Source organism: Fukomys damarensis, unplaced genomic scaffold, assembly GCF_012274545.1.
Source record: "Fukomys damarensis isolate Sample0158 unplaced genomic scaffold, DMR_v1.0_HiC HiC_scaffold_3, whole genome shotgun sequence".
Taxonomy (NCBI): domain Eukaryota; kingdom Metazoa; phylum Chordata; class Mammalia; order Rodentia; family Bathyergidae; genus Fukomys; species Fukomys damarensis.
Window position 1 is genome coordinate 17057240 of NW_022900915.1, and position 22126 is coordinate 17079365.

The window sequence follows — 22126 nt, forward strand, 5'->3', positions numbered from 1 at the left end:
TGTTTTTTTTTTTTTTTTTTTGAGACAGGGTCTTGCCATGTTGCCTATACTGACCTTAAACTTCTGATCCTTCTGCCTCAGCCTCCAAAGTAGCTGGATTTACAGGTTATACCATGCCCAGTCTGGGGCAAAGGCTTAATCCCAGTGCACTTTCGTGTGGCCCCACACAGCAACCCAGGCAAATGTATCTGGGTCTGAGAGATGACCCACAGTATGGAAGCTTGGTCAGAGAGGAGAGGCCAACCTGTTTATTCTGAGACAGTAAGTTATGTTCCCAGTTACACCCTCACATGAGCCCTGAGAATAGGCCACACTGGTAGGGAACCTGAGGCTTAACAGATTATCTCTTGCTTCAGCACACAACCAGGCACAAGAAGAACCCAGGCCTTCAAGACCCCAACACCTCCTGGCAAGCCTGGGGTAGAAAATGGGTTAGGAAGAAGTCCTTTCTCATGCCAAGTCAGACCCCACCCCTGGACCACTGCAGTAGGAAGGCCCAGGCAGAGTTATTTGCTCAGATGACCTCTCCTCCCAGGCTTCTTCGGTCCTGCAATGGGCTGCTTTGGAAAGGGAAATGAAACAGTGGACTGCACAGCTCCTTAAACAACCCCATCCTCATATTCTCCCTGCCACTCTGGAAATAGTCACCTTGATTTACACACAGGCCTTCCCTGGGCTTTGTTGCTTTATGTCAGGTCCTGTGGTCTCCTGCTCTGTTTACTGAAGTGTTCTCCAGTATCAGGAACAACCCACAGCATTAAGAGATGAACAGAGCCATGGTTTTGGAAAGATACTAAACTGTATACACAAACTGTACCATCTTTATAAGTCAGAGAGTATTTTTAAATACAAGTTTTTTTTGTTGTTGTTGTTGTTTGAGACAGGGTCTTGCTGTGTAGTTCAGGCTGGCCTTGAACTCACAGCAGTCTTCCTGCCTCAGCTTCAGAGTGCTGAGATTACAGGTATGCACCACCACACCTGGCTTTTTTTTTTTCTTTTTTTAAGGGAAAAAAGGACTAGTCAGAAGAGCAATGGATAGGGGCGAAGCAGGTAGTGCCCTTCTAAGCAAAATCAGCAGTCAGTTTTTGGTCAGTGAAGAGGCTCTGGTGCCTGTAATGCCTGCTGAGCTCTGGCTCCTTCTTGGAGATCAAGCGCCCCCCTGTGGCCAGACCGGGTACAAAGGATGTAGGGCCCAAGACTGGCTATTACTCACATGGGCCAAATGCTAACTTCTCATCACTACCTGGTGTCTCATACTACCCTCAGCCAGTGTTAGGGGCCTGTGCCCTGACCCCATGCAGGAAGGGACTACAGTTAGGGTGAGGGTCAGTCAAGTCCAGCGTTCTTCACTGCTACAGACACTCATCTGAAACAACCCTCGGTATTCTCAACCCAGTCCAGTATGGAGTCTGCAAAGGGGCAGGTGCCCAAAGCTTTGTCACAAAGATGCAGGAGCTGAGGTAGGGGACAGGGATGGGAGAGCAAGCATGCAGGTAACCTGGAGGCCCAGACTAGGCCACAAAGGCCCAGGGAAGCCTTGTATTTCAGATGCAGAGCAGTTTTGGGAGGAGCCGAGCCATTTCTGGCAGTGACCCCCTTCTTGCCTTTTTTCTGGAAGTGATCTCAAACAGTAGCCCCTTGTTCCCAGGGCCATGCTATATAACCTCAGAGGTGCCACTCATGTGGGCTTCTCAGAAACCTGGCTCTGGGCAGGCAGTGAGCAAGTGGACCAGTGCAGGGATGACCTGCAGGAAATATGAGTAGAGGCCTCCTTGGGTAAAGGCTCCAGTTCTCTATCAGTCTGGCATCTAAAACCACTTGCTTAGCTTGGACTTTTTAAATGATTAATAAGATGCTCTGATGTGGTAACAGAGCCTCATTAGGTCCTTCTTATTTGTGCACACTTGTGAGTGCATCTGTGCAGTCCTGACCCAAGAGAGCTGAGGAGAAGCAAACAGAAAGCGGGGGCCCCCAAGAGGGTTCTAATGCCTGGGGCTTTCAGTAAGCAGCAGCAAGGAGCTTCACCAAGGAGCAAGAAGGCAGTACCCTGTCCATCACAGCCCAGACGTGGCACCCAGGGCTGACCGACCCCCAACTGTTAAGATCACTTAGCACCTCCTGAGAAGTGGAGATAACAGCTTTTCCAGAGCAGGAAGACCTATCGTCTCAACTGCCCTTGCCCCATGCCTAGGCATCTGCACCAACAGAGGAAGGCCAGCCAGCCAGCCTCCTGGTAGGTTTCAGTGGAGGCCAGAACAGTCCTTCTTTTGCACAAACCAAGGGGAGGGAAAAGGGGAAATCTTAAAGCATTTTCAGAGTAAAACCTCAAGATGGCACAAGGGCACTCCTGTCCCTTATGCAGAAGCAGAAAGGACAAACTACCTGTGAAGGCTTCAGTTCACCTCTCCCTGGATGTTTGCTGTAGCGGGATTATTTACTACCGAGCAAAAAAGGGGCTGCACTGCTGAAAATGTCCTAAAGGCACCTGCTCAAGTCTGGTGAGCACCAGGTAGGTATTTTTCGAGGGTGTGGAGAAACAATTTCCATCCTTCCAATCTGGGGAGAGTAGGGCTCTGTGGTTTGAACAATGGACTTGGAAGGTTAAGGGCAGAAGAGGTTAGGGGCCTTCTCTACTTTGCTTTTCCCCTATACTCACCTGCTTTTGCCTGCAGAGCTCAGACTGCTCCCAGCCTCACGAGCCTCTGCCTGCCCTACTCGTCAAACCACTTCCTGCAGACTTCAGCTCTGGCTTCAGACCTTTATTGTGAAGCTGAGTCAGAAGAGACCAGGTCTCCCAGATCCCTGTCTTCCCTGCTTCAGTGTCCCAAGATACCCACTCCAAGGCAGACCAGACTGTGCTGGCTACTGCCCACTTCATTGATTGTACAGCCTGTAACTCTCTCTGCATAGTACCAGTGTTTACAAGGTCTGGCAAGCATGACAACCTGCTGACTTCTGTGTAGGTCCTTGTTTCTAGGTCTCCAGGAGTACAGCTGCCACCATCCTATGAGGAAAGCAGCTATTCCAGGACCTAGACTAAGTCTGACAGGCTGATTATGCCTAGGGAACTCCAAGGGAATGGGCATCTAGATGAGCCCCAGGTCCACCCACCTCTGTCTCAGCTCAATCACAAGATAATTTGAGCCATATTTACCTACAGTACTATGAACTGAGACTTGATAGCACCATTTTTGGATAAACAACAAAACTTTACTACACCTGTACAAACTATGCCATCCTAACAAGTAGGATTATACTGCCACCAACCTTTGGCCAAGTCCTTATCCTCTGACTGGAGCTGCTGGGCCTACTAGGAGAGTGTTGGCTATAGATACTGGGACAACTGAGAACAACTCAGAACTAGAGCTGCAGAAGAATCTGCCTTGGGGTTTCACTGGCCAGTCTTATTTTGGGAAGAAGAGAATAGTGAGCTCAAAGAAGGTCACAGAGTGAATTAAAGGCAAGTCCTGACCTGTGTAACTCCACCCTCCTGCCTCCTGGTCCAGGGGCTGTGCACATTGAGATGGCTCACTTTGATCAGACAGCAGCATGGCTGCATGGGACCCGAGATGTGGCTGCGCTTGAGGGGTGCAAGGCCTGTCATTTTTGTGCCCCAGGTAATACGCCCTCTAAAGCCAAGGTTTGTGTGTGAAGTCAAGGATAGACCTCTTCCTATACCAGAGCATGTCCTATAGTCAGGGCCCAGAGAACGACCAGGTCCAGCAGTCATCTGAGAAATGGAATAGATTTCAAAGTCCCAAGTGCCTGGCAAGTGTGTGCACTGGCCCAGAACAAGGCACTGGGTGACTGGGGGTGGGGGATGGGTCCTCAAGATCTACTTCAGACCTTCATTGGCCACCTGACCTTTTGGGTTTAGGTTGCATGATTCCCCAAGGACAATAGCTGTACATGGACATATTCCAATCCTGACTCTGCTATTGGCAGGACAGGTGCTGTGGAATAAGTCATAGCTTCCTTGTACTCCATTCTGCTCACTTGCAAAATGGGGGAAAGTGTAATATTCAGGAGAGCTGTTGTGACAAAAACCTGAGAAGAAAAAATGCTTGGCAACATGTGATAGAGATGAAAGGAGGAGGACTAATAATAAGCCACAATGTGGTAACACCCTATAGAAGAAATCATGAAAAGTCCAGGTTCTCTGTATGAGGGGAGGGGCTCCTCCAACCAATCCACATTCAGACTAGTATTTGTATGTGAGCCTTTAAATCATAACAAGATGACGAAGGTGGAAGAAATGGAGGCACTGCTGCTTCCAGAGAGGGGAAAGAGCTTCCAGAGAGGGGAAAGAAAAAGTGTGGCCCCCGAGGTGACATCGCATGACCTGTGTGTAGTGGGGGTGGTGTGGGGGCTACTCAGCTTTAGTAAAGGGAGGAGAACCTCATACAGGCAAATATACATTGCAGACCTTTCCCCAGCTGTGACGAATCTGCCACACACATTATGAAAACATTTGGTAAGGTCCACAGAGGATCATAATATTAAAACCAGAGGATGGTGAGTTGACATTGGGAAGAAGACATTTAAAAGGCTATAAAGAGAAAATTTCTGCTCCTTAAACCAAAACAAAAAGCCAAATGTGAGTAGCACATAACTGAATGTCAAAAATTGTCAAGACTTGTGGTTTTGTTCACTGAATCTCACAATAGGGAGTGAATTCTCTGGGGACTGAATTCTCTTTAGAGGTGGCTGCCAACAGTCTGTTTTCCACTAAGGGAAACTGCAGAAATGTGATGAGGGAGCTGATAGCATTTTCTGTCCATGTCCAGAATACTAAAGTCAAGCCTAGCAGCTCCCACCTCCCAGATTGGGGCTGCTAGGAACCTGAGCAAGGCAGGTGTGAGACAGCACAGGAGTGTGCCTGCTAATTCTCACAGGGACCCAGTGACAGTGCTGCAAAGGCTGGGGGTTCAGAAGTGCTTGGTATTTTCTAGTAAAGACCATGCTGTTTGATAGTAGGTATCATTCCCTCTCAATTAAAGAAAATAAGAGCTGTTTTTTCTTCTTTAAACCATGACTAACGAGGTTAAAACCAGGGCTCACATCCCGTGTCTCATACCAGAGGGAGCTGGGCAGACCTGAGCTGTGATCCTAGCCCTACTCTTCCATAGTTGAATGCCCCAGGTAAGCCGGGTGTTCTCTTTGAAAAGCCTCCACTTCCTCCACTACAGGTTGAGGACAGAACGGTAGAAGCTGCTGCCTGGGATAATAAAGGTTATTATTATTAAGACAGGTAAAAAATGAAAGCTGTCAGTTTACAAACAGGAAAGTTCATCACTGGGTTTCTTAAACAGACAATATACTTCACAAATACTTCATAATTTGATAGCCGTCCCACTGTTGGTGTTGACACCATCACTGGAGAACCCGAGGGGCCTGTTCTTGTCCAGTGCGCACATCTGTTTGCTCTCTCGAGACCTGCCATAGCAGGCACTGGCCAGAGTGTGAGGACCGGCACTTCGACACGAGCACCTCAGCAGCTGGATATGGAGCAGGGACTCTGTCCAGATGAGTTCATAAAATTAAAGATGTGCACGTACTTTTATTTAAGACAGTTCATTTTCCTTTTGTAAATCTGAGGCAATAACTAAGGATTTCTTTGCAAAGGAAGGAAATAAGCCTCCAAAGGGAACATCAGACAACTCACTGGGCTGATGGCCCATTTCCCCTGCACAGAACCGTAGCAATTTGCTATGCCCCAAGGAAGAGACACCTTAGAAACTAAACTTCATATTTACTTTGGAGCAGAAAGTACTTTTCCTTTTATTAACTAGGAGACTTTGTAGAAGAACAAAGGCAATAATGGGAAAGAACACAGAACAGTGCACCCTATTTCTCCACTAGAAGTCTTTTTTGGACCAATGCCTCAGATGAACAGACCAGACCAGAGGTGTGAGCTGGGGAAGATGTCACTGTAAATTAACACTGGAGATACCCCCAAATGCACTTGGGAAATGAGTAAAATGTTTTTCTGGTACTGAAGACCCAATGTCATGAGTAATGTTACAGTAACAGAAAGTAGGGAAGCAACTTATTATAAATATATCTAATGCAGCTTTTGGAAAAATGATAAATAGAGCTGTTTGTCTAGACAGAAAAAATCGAGAATACAGAGAAAAAACTGGCGTGCCTAGTACACAAGTCTGTGACCTTGTGACAAGGATATAAAAACCCTGAGGCAGAAAGAATTCTCCAGGGGTTAGTAAACAGTACCTGATCGTGCTTGCAGTCAGCTCAGGAGTGAGACAGGAGACCAAGGCTGAGTGGTGCAGGCTGACTGACCCAGAGCATAACCTGACTCACAAGCCCCTAACACCCTGGCCATCTTATATTGGCTGTTCCTACTCAATTTGATGAAGACTAGGCCTCATTTTCTGCCAAGCTTCAAAATACCAATGTGATCATTTACTGGAATAATTACAACAGGAAATGAAGAAGCACAGTGCCTAGTGAGCATGGAGCTCCATTTAAATAAATACCCATCAGACCCCATGATGGTCTATAGAATTAATGCAACTGCAATGAAAATCTCAACAATTTTTTATAGGCAGATAAATTCATGGAAAGGCAAGAAACTAAAGCAACTAAAATTTAATATATGGTGTAGTAGTCAAGACAGTTAATGGTATGGGCAAATGGTATCTGTAACTCCAACATACAGATCAAAGAATTGAACAGAGAAGACAGCAATAGGTCCACACAAACATGGATAACTAGTTTGAAAAATATGTGAAAGCTATTCATTAAGAAAGAATAGTCTATTGATAGGCAAAACCATTTAAAACCTTACATTTTTATACAATAAACCCCAAATCATAGCTCTAAATGTAACATATAAAATGATAAAAGTTTCAGAAGAAAACACTCTTCAGGACCTAGGGTTAATTGCATATAATCCATAAAAGAAAAAAAACTGAGCTGGGAGTGGTGGTGCATGCCTACAGTCTTAGCTACTCAGGAGGGTGAGACAGGAGGATCACAAGTTTAAGACCACTCTGGGCAATGCAGCAAGACTGTCTCAAAGTTTTAAAAGAGTGGGGATGTAGCTCAGTGGTAAAGCACATGCCTAGCATGTGTGAAGAAGCCCTGGGTTCAGTCCCCAGTACTGTCAAAAGACAAACTGGACTTAATAAGAATTAAAAACTTTTGCTCTGTGAAAGACAGTTAAGGGGATGAAAAAGGCTATAAACTGGAAGCAAATATTTCAGATTACATTTGTATTAGAACATATGAAGAACCTCAAAGCTCCACAGTAAAAAAATAATTCAATTTAAAACTAGGTTGGGCCGGGGATTTAGCTCAGTGGTGCTGCCACTTGCCTTGCAAGCGCAAGGTCCCAAGTTCAATCCGCAGTACCAAAAAACAAAACAAAACAAAAAGGGCGCCTGAGCAAGTCAGGCATCATGATTGTGGCATATGCCTATAACCCCAGCACTACAGGAAAGTGAAGCTAGAAGATTATAAGTTCAAGCCCAGCCTGGGCATTTTTTTAAAAATCTTACTGAGTTTATTGGTACATTTTAGGTGTAGAGTACAGTTACATTCATCACTGGGATCTTGTACCTTTACATGACAGGTCTTGGTTCTCATTTTTCCCGCATACCCTGCCCTCCCTTCACCCCGCCTCCCCTATTTATAAAGACTTTTTTCCTTTTCTCATATTTTTTTCGTTTCCCTTATTTCCTTTCCCCTACCCTTCCCATTTCCCCTACACCTTTAGCCCTTTTCTTTCTATTTCACATTACAGCCTGGGCAATTTAGCAAGAGCCTATCTCAGAAAAGGAGGGGAGGGTCTGCCAATGCCAAGGCCTTGGGTTCAATCCCCAGAATCACCACCAGAAAAAGGCCAAAAGACTCAATGAGACATGTCACTAAAAAGGATATGACAGCAAATGAGCATATGGCATCATCAGTTATTAAGACAAGTGAGTCACCATGAATACCACTACACATCCATCAGAATGGCTAAAATTAAAAAAATACTGATAACATCAAGTACTGGCAAGGACTCAGAGCAGCTGGAGCTCTTATTCATTGCTGACCAGAGGATAAGATGCTATAGCCACTCTGGAAAAACAAGCAGTTTCTTAAACCTATAATCATATGACCCAGAAACTCCACTCCTAGGTATTCATCACTTTAGAGAATGAAAACTTTCATGTAAATGTTTATAGTAGCTATATTCATAATCACCAAAAGGTGGAAACAACCCAAATGGTCCTTCAACAGATGAATGAATAAACCACGGCACTTCTGCACAATGGAATACTACCCAGTAATAAAGCACCTGTGATCCTCACAGAACAGCAGTTACACACTGATGGCTTTGCTTGCAAGGCAGGATCCCAGAATAACATTCCAGGCGGATACCTCTTTACCCCACATCTCCCTTGGCTAACTGTATTGGAAAATTCCAAAAGACCAAAGGCTTTCATATATATTCTTCAATTCCCAGGGCTTTCATAAAATGTGGGAGGTAGTCCCTTCCCTCAACAATAGCAATCCCGTATCTTCAGACTGAAGATATAAAATTTCTTTTGAAAAAATTTATATTACTAAAATCTAAATGGTGTTCTTCAGAAGCCCCACCAGCACAGATGGTTATCCCAAAGGACACAATCTGCTTCATCCAAGCTCAGCTTAGGTCTCCCTTGCTTGGTCTGATCTTTCTGGAACTCTGTTTTATGGCATGCATCCTTCCAGAAAATCTGGCCTTCAAAGAAGCAGTTAGATATATCACGTACAGGTACAAATTCCCAATGGTGGACAGGCTGGTGAGGACTGCCCAGCTGTGCAGGTACCTCTGCAGCATTCCCTCCCATCCCTCATGCTTTCTGGCCTCCTGGTTGTGCCAGTAGCTGGATCCACACTTCAGAGGCACAAGTGATCATAAAGGTCATTTTACTGAGTGAACTACAATAAAGGCAAATCAGACCTCCATAGTTGGTAAGTTGGAGGGATCACCACCTTCCATCAGAACTTGGGACTATGTTTGGGGGAAGGGCAGCTGGAACCTGCAGTAGAACCTTGCAGAGTTCAACCCTGCAGGAGGTCAGGGAGCTCAACTGGGGCCTTGCAGCCGAATTCATCCTGAATCTCAGGTGTCTGCCATTAGCTAGCTGAGACTAATTGACTTAGTTCTGCACATTGCTGCCCACATTGTCTACTGTGACAGCAGAGATATACCCTGAAAGAGGCTCTTCAAATTTTTTTCCTATTTTTAATTTTTTAAATTTTATTTTTTCCCATTCTGCAAATTCTTCCTTTTTTCTTTCTTCTTTTTCCCACTCAGTCTCTTGCTCCCTCTCATTATTCATCATCTCCCTTTTTGTTCCTGGTCCCACCCTAATTCAGATTTCTTCTTGCTTTTTCTTTTCTTCTCTCTTTCCTTTGCTCGACTGTCAGTTTCAAAGGAAAGCGAGTATAATTTATAGCTTCCCTATTACAGTTAAGTTGTTCTATTCTTGTCTTTGTTCTTGCACTGTCTTTCACTCTTGTCTTCAACAGTTTCCTAGAGTTTGTGTGATCATTCTGTATCCTCTGGCTCCACTTCAAACCTTCTCCTATTCTTTTACCTATCTGTTCCTTTCCTCCCAACTCCTAAGTCTCCATCCTAAAGAGTAAAGTTGCTATACTGAAGTTTATTCACTATAAACATATTTTGGGCTGGTCCTCAGTTTTAATTCACATGGTTAAAGGTGATAGATTAATAACTACCACAAATGGTTAATTTCTAAGCTGTGCTTGATGCTACTGTGTTGCTGATTCTATCAACTGGGCTAAAGGGTTGTGATTGATTTAATGAGTTGTCCTTTCTGATATTATGAAAATGAGAGTGTCTGAGTTGTTAGAGACTCAAAACCTAAAGAGCACCTATATCAGGAAGATCAAAGTACTAACCCAGGAATTAAACCAAGGGCAGCCCAACAAAAATTAAAATGAGAAAACATTTAAGCAAGGCACAAATACAGACTTCCAGTTCACCAATGGCAAACTCTAGGGAAAACGAGGTGGAAAAGTCGGACAGCCAACCACCAGGACATCCTGAACTCATAGCACAGGAAGTGACAAAACAGATCAATCAGGTTGTAGAAAAATTCAAAACAGAAATAATTTCCCAGATAACTACAGAGATGGTGAGCACAATGAAAGACACGATTAGAGACTAGAACAGAAACAGACCTAAAGAAAGAAAGATAGATCTAAAGAAAGATAGATAGATAGAAAGAAAGAAAGACAGATAGATAATCTCAGGACCATGATAGAAGCCATGAATGCCCAGCATAGGAAAGAAATGGAAATCATGAATGCCTAACATAGTAAAGAAATGGAGTCCATGAAACAGATTCAAACAGATATCCAGGAGATTAAAAATTATTGAAAACATTTACAGCAGAGTGGACGAATATGAAGAATTTCAGATACCAAAGATAGGATTGCAGTCTGACCATGAAAAGAGAGATCTCTTAAAAACAGTAAGTGATCATGAGAAATCAATCCAACAACTCCTAGATGATGCAAAGAAGAATAACATAAGACTGATAGGAATCCATGAAGTAGCAGGAGAAAGTACAAATGACTTAAAAAAACTGTTCACAGAATTCATGATAGAAAACTTCCAAAACAGAGGGGGAAGAATTTGACATACACGTAAGTGAAGCATATAGGACTCCAATTAACCATGATTAAAAAAAAATCTACACCTAGACATATAATAGTCAAGATCCTGGAAACCCAACAGAAGAACAAAATACTACAAGCAGTTAGAGAAAAGAAACCAATCAAATGCAATGGAAAGCCCATCAGAAGACTTTTCAACACAAACCCTCAGGTGAAGGAGAGCCTGGAGTGAGGTATTGCAAGCCCTAAGAGAACAACCTCCAACCTAGACTGATGTATCCTGCAAAACTCTCTTTTACAATGGACAGGGAAGGGCCAGGAATTTAGCTCAGTGGTGCCATTGCCTGCTTCGAAAGCACAAGGACCTGAGTTCAATTCCCAGTACCAAAAAAAAAAAAAAAAAAAAAAAAAAAAGGATGGGGAAATAAGATATTTCCATGACAAGAAACACCTCAGAAACTTCATGAATACCAAATCAGCACTCCAAACAATTCTAAACAATATCCTAGAAAAAGACAATGAAGGTTATAACACCAAGAGGCCCAATAGAGCAAATCAATTAGGCAAGGCAAGAAACTAAAAGCGGGGGGGATTAAAGAGAGACAACTGGACAATAACATGATAACAATAAGGCAATACATATCAGTTATAACCATCAATGTCAGTGGCCTCAATTCACCAATCAAAAGAAATAGACTGGCAGAATGATTATGAAGCAAAATCCAACAAAATGTTGTATACAAGAAATACACCTAGTTCAAAAAGAAACTCATAGACTGAAAGTGGAAGGATGGAAAACAGTACACTTCATGTGACAGGAGCCCACAAAAAAGCAGAGATAGCTATCTTATTCGCAGACAAAGTAATTTTCAAACCCAAACTGATTAAGAGAGACAAAGAAAGCCACTACATCCTTGTAAAGGGAACAATCCAAGAGGAAGAGATGACAATCATAAATATAAATGTACCGAATATTAATGCCAACTATATAAAATACTAAGAGACATGAAAAACCAAATAAGCACTAATACAATTGTATTGGAGGACCTAAATCTCTCACTATCACAGATCACCTAGACAAAATATCAACAATGAAATATGAGAATTGAACCATGCTTTTGAACAAATGGACTTAATAGACACCTACACAGTATTCCACCCCACAAAATCAGAATACACATTTGGCCGTACATGGGTCGTTCTCCAAAATAGACTACATACTAGCTCATAGAACATGTTTAAGTAAATGCAAAGGAACTGAAATTATCCCATGTATATTATCAGACCATAGCATAATTAGGCTGGAGATCAATAGCATAAGAAACCATAAGAACTCCACATACACATGGAAATTGAACAACACTCTCCTGAAAAATAATTGGGTCACAGAGGAAATTAAAGAAAAAAATTAGTCAGTTTTTACAAATAAATAATAATGCCAATACAACATACAGGAATCTATGGGACACAATGAAAGCAGTTCTACATGGAAAATCCATAGCAGTAAATGCCCACACTAGGAAAACGGAGTGAGCTCAAATAAACAACCTAATGATGAATCTTAAGCACCTGGAAAAAGAAGAGCAAGAAAACCCAAAGCACATACAAGGAAGGAAATTATAAAGATCAGAGCAGAAATCAATGCAATGCAACTAAGAGAACGATACAAAAAATAAATGAAGAGTTGGTTTTTCTAATGAATAAATAAAATTGATAAACCCTTAGCCAACCTTGACAAAAAAGGTAAAGAATAGGCTCAGATCCATGCAATTAGGAACAAAAAAGGTGAAGTCACAACAGATCCAGCAGAAATCCAGAGGATCATCAATACCTACTTGAAGAACCTGTACTCTAACAAAATAGAAAACACAAGAAATGGACAGATTTCTTGATACTTATGAATTACCAATTTGAATGAAGATAAAAAATTCCAAACACCCAAATTACAATCAGTAAAATTGAAAACGTAATTAAAAGTTTACCAACTAAGAAAAGCCCAGGTCTTGATGGCTTCACTGCTGAATTCTTCAAGACATTTAGAGTACTACTACTGCCACTACTCTCTAAACTTTTCAGTGAAATTGAAAAGGAAGCAATACTTCCAAATTCACTCCTGGAAGCAAGTGTTACTTTGATTGCAAAAGACCCAACCAAGAAAGAGAACTACAGGCTGATCGCCTTAATGAACCTCGATGCAAAAATCCTGGGTAAGATACTGGCAAACAGAATACAGAGGGTCATCAACAAGATCACAAACCCTGACCAAGTTGGATTTATCCCAGGGATGCAAGGATGGTTCAACATACGTAAATCAATAAATGTAATACACTATATTAACAGAGTCAAGGCCAAAAACCATATGATCATCTCAACAGATGCAGAAAAACATTTGACAAAATTCAACACCCATTCATGATAACCCTGCAGAAAATTGGAATAGATGTTCTTTATCTCAACTTGATAAAGGCTATCTATGAAAAACCAATAGCCAACATAACATTAAATGGCCAAAAACTGAAAACCTTCATGCTAAAATTAGGAACAAGACAATGTGTCCACTATCACCACTCCTGTTCAATATAGTTCTGGAAACATTAGACACAGCAATTAGACATGAGAAAGAAATTAAAGCAATAAACACAGGAAAGGAAGTTAAACTGTCATTATTTGCTGATGATATGATCTTCTACATAGAAGACCCCAAAAACTGCCAAAAGACTTGTAGACTAAATTGACACTTTCAGCAGAGTAGCTGGATAAAAGGTCAATACTAAAAAATCAGTAGTCTTGTATGCAAATAACAGACTAAGAGAGAAATTAGGGAAACAATCCCTTTCACAATAGCATCCAAATAAATGAAGTATCTAGGAACCAATATAATGAAGGAAGCAAAAGACCTCTACATTGAAAACTATAGCACTCTGAAAAAAGAGACTGAAGAGGATATAAGAAAATGGAAAGATATCCCCTGCTCCTGGGTAGGAAGATTCAACATAGTGAAAATGGAAATACTACCAAAATTACTATACAGATTTGATGCAATCTCAACTGAAATGCCCAACACTATATTTTGCAGAACTAGAGAAAATCCAAAAATTCATTTGGAACCAAAAGAGACCTAGAATAGCAAAAGCAACTCTAAGCAACAGAGACATGGCAGGGGTATCACAATCCCCAACTTGAAACTACACTAAAAAGCCACTGTGATAAAAACAGCATGGTACTGGCAAAGAAAAAGACCTGAGGATCAGTGGAATAGATTGGAAGATACAGAAACAACTCCAAATGTACTCAGGTACCTTATCTTTGACAAAGATGCCAACCATCCTCAGTGGAGGAAAGATAGCTTCTTTAATAAATTGTGTTGGAAAAACTGGATTTCAACCTGCCAAAGATTAAAACTAGACCCTTATCTTTCACCATGCACTAAACTAAAATATAACAGGATTAAAGATCTAAATATTAAAACAAACACTAAATTTGCTGGAAGATAAGTTAGGCACAACTCTTGAAGACACTGGCACAGGAAAAACTTTATGAACAAATCCTCAGTAGCACGGGAACTAGCACAAAGAATCAACAACTGGGACCTCATCTTATTAAAAAGCTTCTGGCTGGGGATTTAGCTCAGTGGTTCTGCCGCCTGCCTTGCAAGCGCAAGGACCCGAGTTTGATCTCTGGTACAAAAAGCTTCTGCACTGCAAAAGAAACCTCCAATGGAGCTAAGAGACAACCTACAATGTGGGAAAAAAAATTTTCCCTGTTCCCCAAAGGACTATTATCTAGAATATATAAGGAACTCAAAAATACCAGGCCTCCCAAATATGAAGACCCGATTCAAAAATGGGCATCTGAAATGAACAGACATTTTGCAAAGAAATAAAAGCAGTAAATAAATATATGAAAAATGTTCAACAACACTGGTCATTCGAGAGATGCAGATGAAAACAACACTGAGATTCTACCTCACCCCAGAAAGAATGGCTGCTATCAAGAAATCAACCAGTAACAAATGTTGGTGGGGTTGTGGGGAGAAAAGAACCCTTCTCCTTTGTTGGTGGGAGTGCAGACTGGCTCAACCACTGTGGAATGGAGATACTTCAAAGAATTAGTATTAGTATCTTTCCAAAAGAATTAAAAGAATCATACCACAGTGACATATGCACGCTCATGTTTATAGGGGCACAGTTAGTAATAACTAAAGCTTGGAAACAGCCCAATTGCCCATCAGTTGGAGACTGGATAAAGATGATGTGGTTTTTCTATAAAATGGAGTACTAACAGCCATAAAGAATGAGAAACTAGAGTCATTTGTAGGAAAATGGATGCATATTGAGGCCATACTTTTAAGTGAAATAAATAAGATACACCAAATAGTTTTTCTGGTGTGAAAAACTCAAAGTGTAAATAAGATCCAAATTGTATAACTGATAATGTGAAATAGGAAGAAAAAGGGCTAAAGGTGTAGGGGAAGTGGGAAGGGTAGGAGAAAGGAAATAAGGGAAAAGAAAAAATAAGAGAAAAGGAAAAAATGAAACAAAGTCTTTATAAATAGGAGAAAGGGGAGGCAAGGGAGAGCAGGGTTATGGGGAAAAAATGAGAACCAAGATCTGTCATGTAAAGGTACAAGATTGCAATGATGAATGTAACTGTACTGTATACTTAAAAAGTACCAATACACTCAATGAAAAAAAATTCCCTATGGTGAATGTTATCGTTACGTTTATCTAAAAATGTACCAAATATTTTGCTTCAAAAAAAAGTAGTCAGAACCACTATAAAAGATAAACATTTAGAACTGATTGAGGACATCAAGGCAACCACAACAATGCAACTAAAGATACAAAAGAAGACTTCCAGGGCTGGGGATGTAGCTCAGTGGAACAGTGCCTGCCTGGCAAGTGCAAGTCTGAGTTTGATTCCCAGTACCCCCACCAAAAAAAAAGACTTCCAGAACTGTCACAGAATGTGGCAAGAACACAGAAATAAGTATGTCCAAAGCAAGGAGCCTGAGGGGGCTTAATGGCAATGTATAATAAATTTTAAGTTAAAAAAAGGGACTGAGTTTACAATAACATTAAAATTATAATGTACCTGGGAAGAAATCTTTTTTTTTTTTCTTTTTAAAGACAGGGTCTTGCTATGTAGCTAGGCTAGCCTTGAACTCACTGTACTGTGTACCCCAGGCTGGCCTCAAACTCACAGCAATCCTCTTGCCTTAGGCTCTGGAGTGCTGGGATTACAGGTGTGTGTCACAATGCCTGGAAGAAATCTAATTTTAAAAATAAAAGCATATGTGATAGATATATGAAGAAATTATAAGACTAAGTTTAAAGATATAAAAATAAACTAGGAGATACCTTGTTTGTGATAAGAAGACACTATTGTAAATATATCAGCTCCTTTCCAGTACTGTATAAATAAGCTATTCCAATCAAGGTCAGACAGTTTTCTGTAGAAGGTAGCACACATTCTAAAATCCAGAGTAACTGGCAAAGAATTGTGAAAAACAATTATGAAGAATAAAGGGTATGTGTTTGTGTGTGTGATGGAAGCAGGGAGGGTATGAGTCTTAAGCCATTCATCTATGGACGTGGGTGAGTGACAAGCCTCAATTCAAATTAATAGGGAAAGGACAGCTGACATCCCAAAGCAGGCCACAGAAACTAGAATTTCTCCTCCCTAGGTGGCCCACAGAAAGTAACATTCCCCTGCCTTTCTACCTTGGAGTTTGCCATAAAGAAATCCTCTCATCTGCTTTGTGTGATAGATCTTAAGAAAAGAAGGAATGTGTAAGATCACACCCTTTTTGTTCAATTACATTTCTACATAGTTGTCCATACTTTAAGTATACCTATACGATAGGTCTTCATAAAACCGCAAAAGGTCAGGGTTTGGAGAACTTCCAGGTAGGTGCCCAGATAGGACATACAAGCTCTGCACTCCTTCACCTGTATATCACTTTCTGCCTCTCTTCATTTGTGTCCTTTGTAATATCCTTTAAAATAAACCAGTAAACATGTTTCTCTTAGTACTGTGAGCCACTCAAGACAATTAGTGGAACCCAAGGAGGGTGTGTGGAATCCTGATTTACAGCCAGTGCGTCAGAAGCACAAGTAAAACAACATAAGGTTTGTGCCTGGCATCAGCGGGACTGAGTTCTCAACCTTCAGGATTTGATGCCATCTCCTAGGAGGCAGCATCAGAACTGAACTGAACTAGATGCTGTCTGCCCGGGAGCTTACTGCTGCTTGAAGCATGTAGTGAACCTCCACATACCTGGTGTCAGAAATGATCTGGGTTGTGACAATGTACTAGGAGAAATTGAATTAGAGTCTGTTTTTTCTGTTCAATAATATAATCAATAAATGGCTGGAACTATCAAAAATGAGAAAAGAAAACAAGATCCTATACCATGATCAAAAAAATAGATGTAGGCAGACTAAAGATTTATGTGAAACATTTTTAGAAGAAAATATAGACTTATTTTTATTATAATAATGATTTTTCGAAGACTAAAAGCATTAGGGAAAGACTGATAAACATGACATTTAAAATTTTTCATACTAGAGGCTGCAGACATAACTCAGCAGTAAAGACTACGGGCTGTTCCTTAGTACCACACAAAAACAAAAATGACACACATATTAAAAACAGTGAAAAAAGTTAAGTCTGATAAGAAAAAGATACCTATAAATCTATAGAATGACAAATACTAGTGTGCAGAATGTATGATTCCTTACATACAAAAAGAAAAACCAATAAACAAGTGAGCAGAGAATATGTACAAACAATTCACAATACAGGTATAAATTTATTTATGAGTTAATGAATTAATTAAAGATTGGTCCTAGGGTATGTAGCTCAGGTTAGCTTCAAACTCACTGTGTCACCCAGGCTGGCCTTGAACACATGATCCTCTTGCCTCAGCTTCTCAAGTATTCCAAAATTTATATACTTATGTTCAAGGTCACCAGTGATACAGAAAGACAAATTAAAATTAAGATATTTTACATTTATTATAAGTGGCTAAGATTTTAACATCTCCAGTTAGATTATTTCTCAAAGAAAGAATAAAAACTGAACTTGTGCAACTCTAGTAATTTATTGTAGTAACTGGAGGCAGCAGCACACCTGCTTCTTGGCTGCTCAGTCCAAGCTGTCCAGGAGGCAACAGCAGCACAGCGCCGCCCAGCATGCGGCCAGGACTGCCTCACACCCGCTGTTCGGCTCCGTCTTCCTTTCCCGTTCCACTACGTACACTGGGGCACAGGGAGAGGCAGAAGGGGAGAGAGAGACCCAGTCAGAAGGGATGGAGAGTGGCAGCAGTCGGGCAGCACTTACCATGCTGCATGGAGACTGTTCACTGGAGACTGTTAGCCCCACAAGGGCAAAGCAGGTCCACATCCCACTCTATCTCTGCTCCAGCGTCTGGCAAACAGCAGGTACTCTAATTGTCAGACCACTGTTTCCTGCCACCTCTCCTTCCTCAAGCTACAAAATCATCCTTGATGTTGCCCAGAGTGATCCAATATGCAAAGCAACCCTCCCCTAAGCCCCACCCCAGCAGTGTGGAAAGGTTTTGCATGTGCTCCTTTGGTCCTCACAACAGCTCTGTATCACTATCAGCACAGGGTAAGTCCCATATGCTGTTAGGAATGGGAACTGCAGAACTGTGAAAGAGAATTTAGGGGGAAGAAAAACCTGAACTTAGAATTGATCCTACAGAAATTGTCCCAGTGTTCAGAGATCTACAGTATGACTGCTGCTATATCAAAATAATCCCAAACTAGCAACAACCCCAATATCTATCAACCAGAGTCGATTAGCCAAATTAAGGAAGGCACAGTGATGGCAAACCTTTTAAAGCTTTCAATGACACAAACAGCCCACTGCAGCACGCATGCCATAGGTTTACCACCACTGGTTCAATCGAATACCAAACAGCTCTTAGAAAGGTCTAGGTAGCTCTTCTATGCGGCTGATAATTCAAGCATGTATGGAAGCAAAGAATAAAGTGCTTCTATTTTATTTGTATAAAAAGGTAACATACACATACATGTTTCTGAAAGAATACAAAAAACTTAAAGGTCAGAGTGTAGGAGAGGTGAAAGTTTTCACTTTGTGTTTTTCATTTGCTTGAATCCTGTCTTGTCTGATTCTGAAACCACATTCATTCAGCTGCCCTCTGCAGTACCTACTGGGTCCTGCTGGCCAGAGGACACCTGTCCAGTTTCAGCATGCGTTGGCCTCTTCTGGCCCCTGGTAAGCCAGGGCTTATGGGGGCAGCTTGCACTAACGCAGTCAGTTGGACTTGGAGCTCCTGGCCCCAGTTGACCACTGTCATGCTGGACTACCTCCTAAGCCACTTTTACCCAGACCTCCTAGGCCCCACTCCACCCAATTTACTACACCCTGTTGACATGTCTTAAATCCAGTTATTTTTAAGAGTCACTGTTATTTAATTCAAGGGGTTAATTTACCAGAGAGCCACTGAATACATAAAAAGTACCAATAAACTCAATGAGAAAAATTTTTTAAAAAACAATGAAAAGGAAAATATTAGAGAATGCTGTAAAATTAGTCTCACAAAATAAACATTTTAATATTAAAACCTGTCAATGAAAGATTTTGAAATAATTGGAAAACTTTCAAAATTCATAGCAAATAGTGTTAATAAAAAAAAATTTACCAGAGAGCCTGTCAGTCAGTGGACAGCATATAGTCCATCCTGTTAATACTACTAAGGGTCTAGCAATCAACCTTAAAAGGCAACCCCTATAAAGGCAGACCTTTGAAAGGTCTCTATAGTACCTATCTTCCTGGATAATGACTTTACTCACTGTGATTTTTTTCCCTCATTGAGTTTATTGGTACATTTTAGGTATACAGTCCAGTTACATTCATCATTGGGATCTTGTACCTTTACATGACAGGTCTTGGTTCTCATTTTTCCCCACACCCCTGCCCTCACCCCCCTCCTCCCTTCCCTATTTACAAAAACTTTATTTCCATTTTTTCGTTTTCTCATATTTTTTTCTTTTCCATTATTTCCTTTGCCCTACCCTTCCCACTTCCCCTACACCTTTAGCCCTTTTCTTCTAATTTCACATTGTCAATTATACTGTTAGGATCTTATTTACAATTAAGGTTTTCATACCAGAGAAACTATCCAGTATTTACATGTGTGACTTATTTATTTCACTTAGGAGTATGACCTCATTATCCATTTTCCTATGAATGACTCCAGTTTCTCATTTTTTATAGCTGAGTAGTACCCCATTTTATAGAAAAACCACATCTTCTTTACCCAGTCTCCAACTGATGAGCAAATGGGCTGTTTCCAAGTTTTAGCTATTACAAATTGTGCCGCTATGAACATGGGTGCGCATATATCACTGTGGTATTAAATCCAGTTTTAACTGCCACAGGTCTTGCTGCCTATGTTGCCCCCGCAGCCCAGGATTCCTGTTGGGCAAACCCACAACAGGCAGATGTCATCAAATCACTACTCCTCCCTGCAACCGATCCAGAAAGCACCCCAACACTGGTGCCATTCCTCAGGCTGAGACCTTAGGAGCAACCCCTTATGGCATATCCCAAAAGCTCCTTCCCAACATTCCTTTTGCACCTGCCTCCCTCTCCAGAAATACTAGCCTGCAGCACTCCAGAACTTCAGAACCAAACCGGGATTTCAAGATTCTCCAGGGGCCAATTCTAGGTCCTTGACTCCCTCACCCTCTCTGTCACCCTAATAAATGTGACCCCTATGTTCTTTCTTTCCTTGGGTCCTCAGCAGAGTCCCTTGACTCTCCACACTGCTGCTCTCCATCCCATAGGCCCATTCATTGCCTCAGCAATATCCATCCCTCGTCAGGGTCCTTGGTGTATCCATCTGAACACCCACACCCAAAACAGATGTGCTGCACCACTCTGGCAACCCAATTGGGCTTATTCTCTGCAGATGTCTCCTCTGCCTGTTCCCCCTGGGGCCCTCCAGTGCCCCCTAGAATCCTAGTATATAGCACTAAATGTTCCCAGGCATAGCAGCTAGCTGTCTGCTGCTCCCAGACTCATCCTTTATCACTATGCCTTTCCTCACCACTGGACTGACATCTGTAGAGCCCCCATCGCATGTACAGGTAGAAAAACACACCATGGTCCCATTTTAAGGAAGAAGGAACTGCTTCAGAAAGGTTGACATGGTCTGTCCAAAATCAGCTATAAGGGAGCATTTGTACATCAGTCTCCTGCCCCTGCCACAGCACATACCCGCTGTTTCACACTCTTTGCTCAAAAATACCCAGGCTCCTACTTCCTACATCACTTTCTCCTCAGCCACCTAGATTTCAAAGTCACATTTCACAGAGGCCATGGTTGTCTCTCTGGCCATATTCAACAACCCAATATGCAGCCTACCAAGACCTCTGGTACCTCAGGGCCAAGTCCCCTTGCAAGACTTGAATCAGGTCCACCTGCCCCACAAGGCAAGTCCCTTAGCACAGCACAGACCTAATGTGGCTGGCCTCAGAGAACAGCTCCTTTAGGAGACCTTCTGAGGCTTTATGTCTCATGAACTGGGGAACCCAATTCTAGGCACAGGTTCAGTGTGAAGGCAAGTGCTTAGCTAATAATCCAAACAGAAGTATTAATTCTGTGTGATAAAATTCCTTTCTCCTTCAAGTGCCAAGGTGGGTCTTAGTGGCTGCAGAATTCTGGTCTCTGTGTGAGCTGGGTGAGGGCAACTTGGCCATGAGGAGACAGGAGCTCATGTGGAGCTGGACTCAGGGAGCAGAGGCAGAGATGCCCTGCTATCCTACAATACTGACAGTTGTGGTGGGCACAGTGGGCACCAGCACCCCCCTCCAGAGGGCACAGACTGCCTAGCAGAGACTGCTCCATGCATGTGGGAGGTCAAGGTTGTCTGAGACAGTCTAACCCTCTACCCCACCCTGAAACCCACAAAAACACAACCATGCTCTGTTCTCAGACAACCTTGTCCCTATTTCCCCAGCCCTTCTCACTACAGATATGTTTTAGATTCTCTTCCTAGGAACCTGAGGTTCAGCAGGAGATAGTGGGTGGAGTGTGGGTGGAAGAGGCAAGAAATTCTCATGTAGTTCTGGTGATGAGTTCAGAAAAAGCTCGGGATTTAGCTCAGAGGTGCTGCCACCTGCCTTGAAAGCTCAAGGTCTGGAGTTTGATCCCAGTACCAAAACAAAACAAAACAAAACAAACAAAAATGTTCAGGAAAAAACAAAACAGGGAATGAACTCTCCTTCCCTAATACTGTGTGTAGGAGGATGAGACACGACATAGTTTGGATTTTTTGTTTGTTTTGGTTTTTGAGACAGGGCCTGGCTATGTACTTCAGGCTAGCCTTGAACGCACTATGTAGCCCACGGTGGCTTCAAACTCATGGTTATCCACCTACCTCAGCCTTGTGAGTGCTGGAATTACAGGAGTGACCCATTACACCAGCCCTGTA

General features: G+C 42.1%; 1 protein-coding gene across 3 annotated transcripts in view; it reads right to left on the reverse strand.

The window, feature by feature from the left end:
- Cystm1 (cysteine rich transmembrane module containing 1) overlaps positions 1-22126 on the reverse strand; it is a 60668-nt gene that overhangs the window by 1284 nt on the left and 37258 nt on the right. For 2 of the 3 annotated variants that reach the window (XM_019206044.1, XM_010613814.2), the window contains exon 3: positions 17773-17900. The exons of the other annotated variant lie outside the window; for it this stretch is intronic. In XM_019206044.1, the coding sequence (XP_019061589.1) occupies positions 17788-17900 (113 nt within the window). In that variant the 3' untranslated portion in view covers positions 17773-17787. The remainder of the gene's footprint in view (positions 1-17772; positions 17901-22126) is intronic. 3 annotated transcript variants of the gene reach the window in all.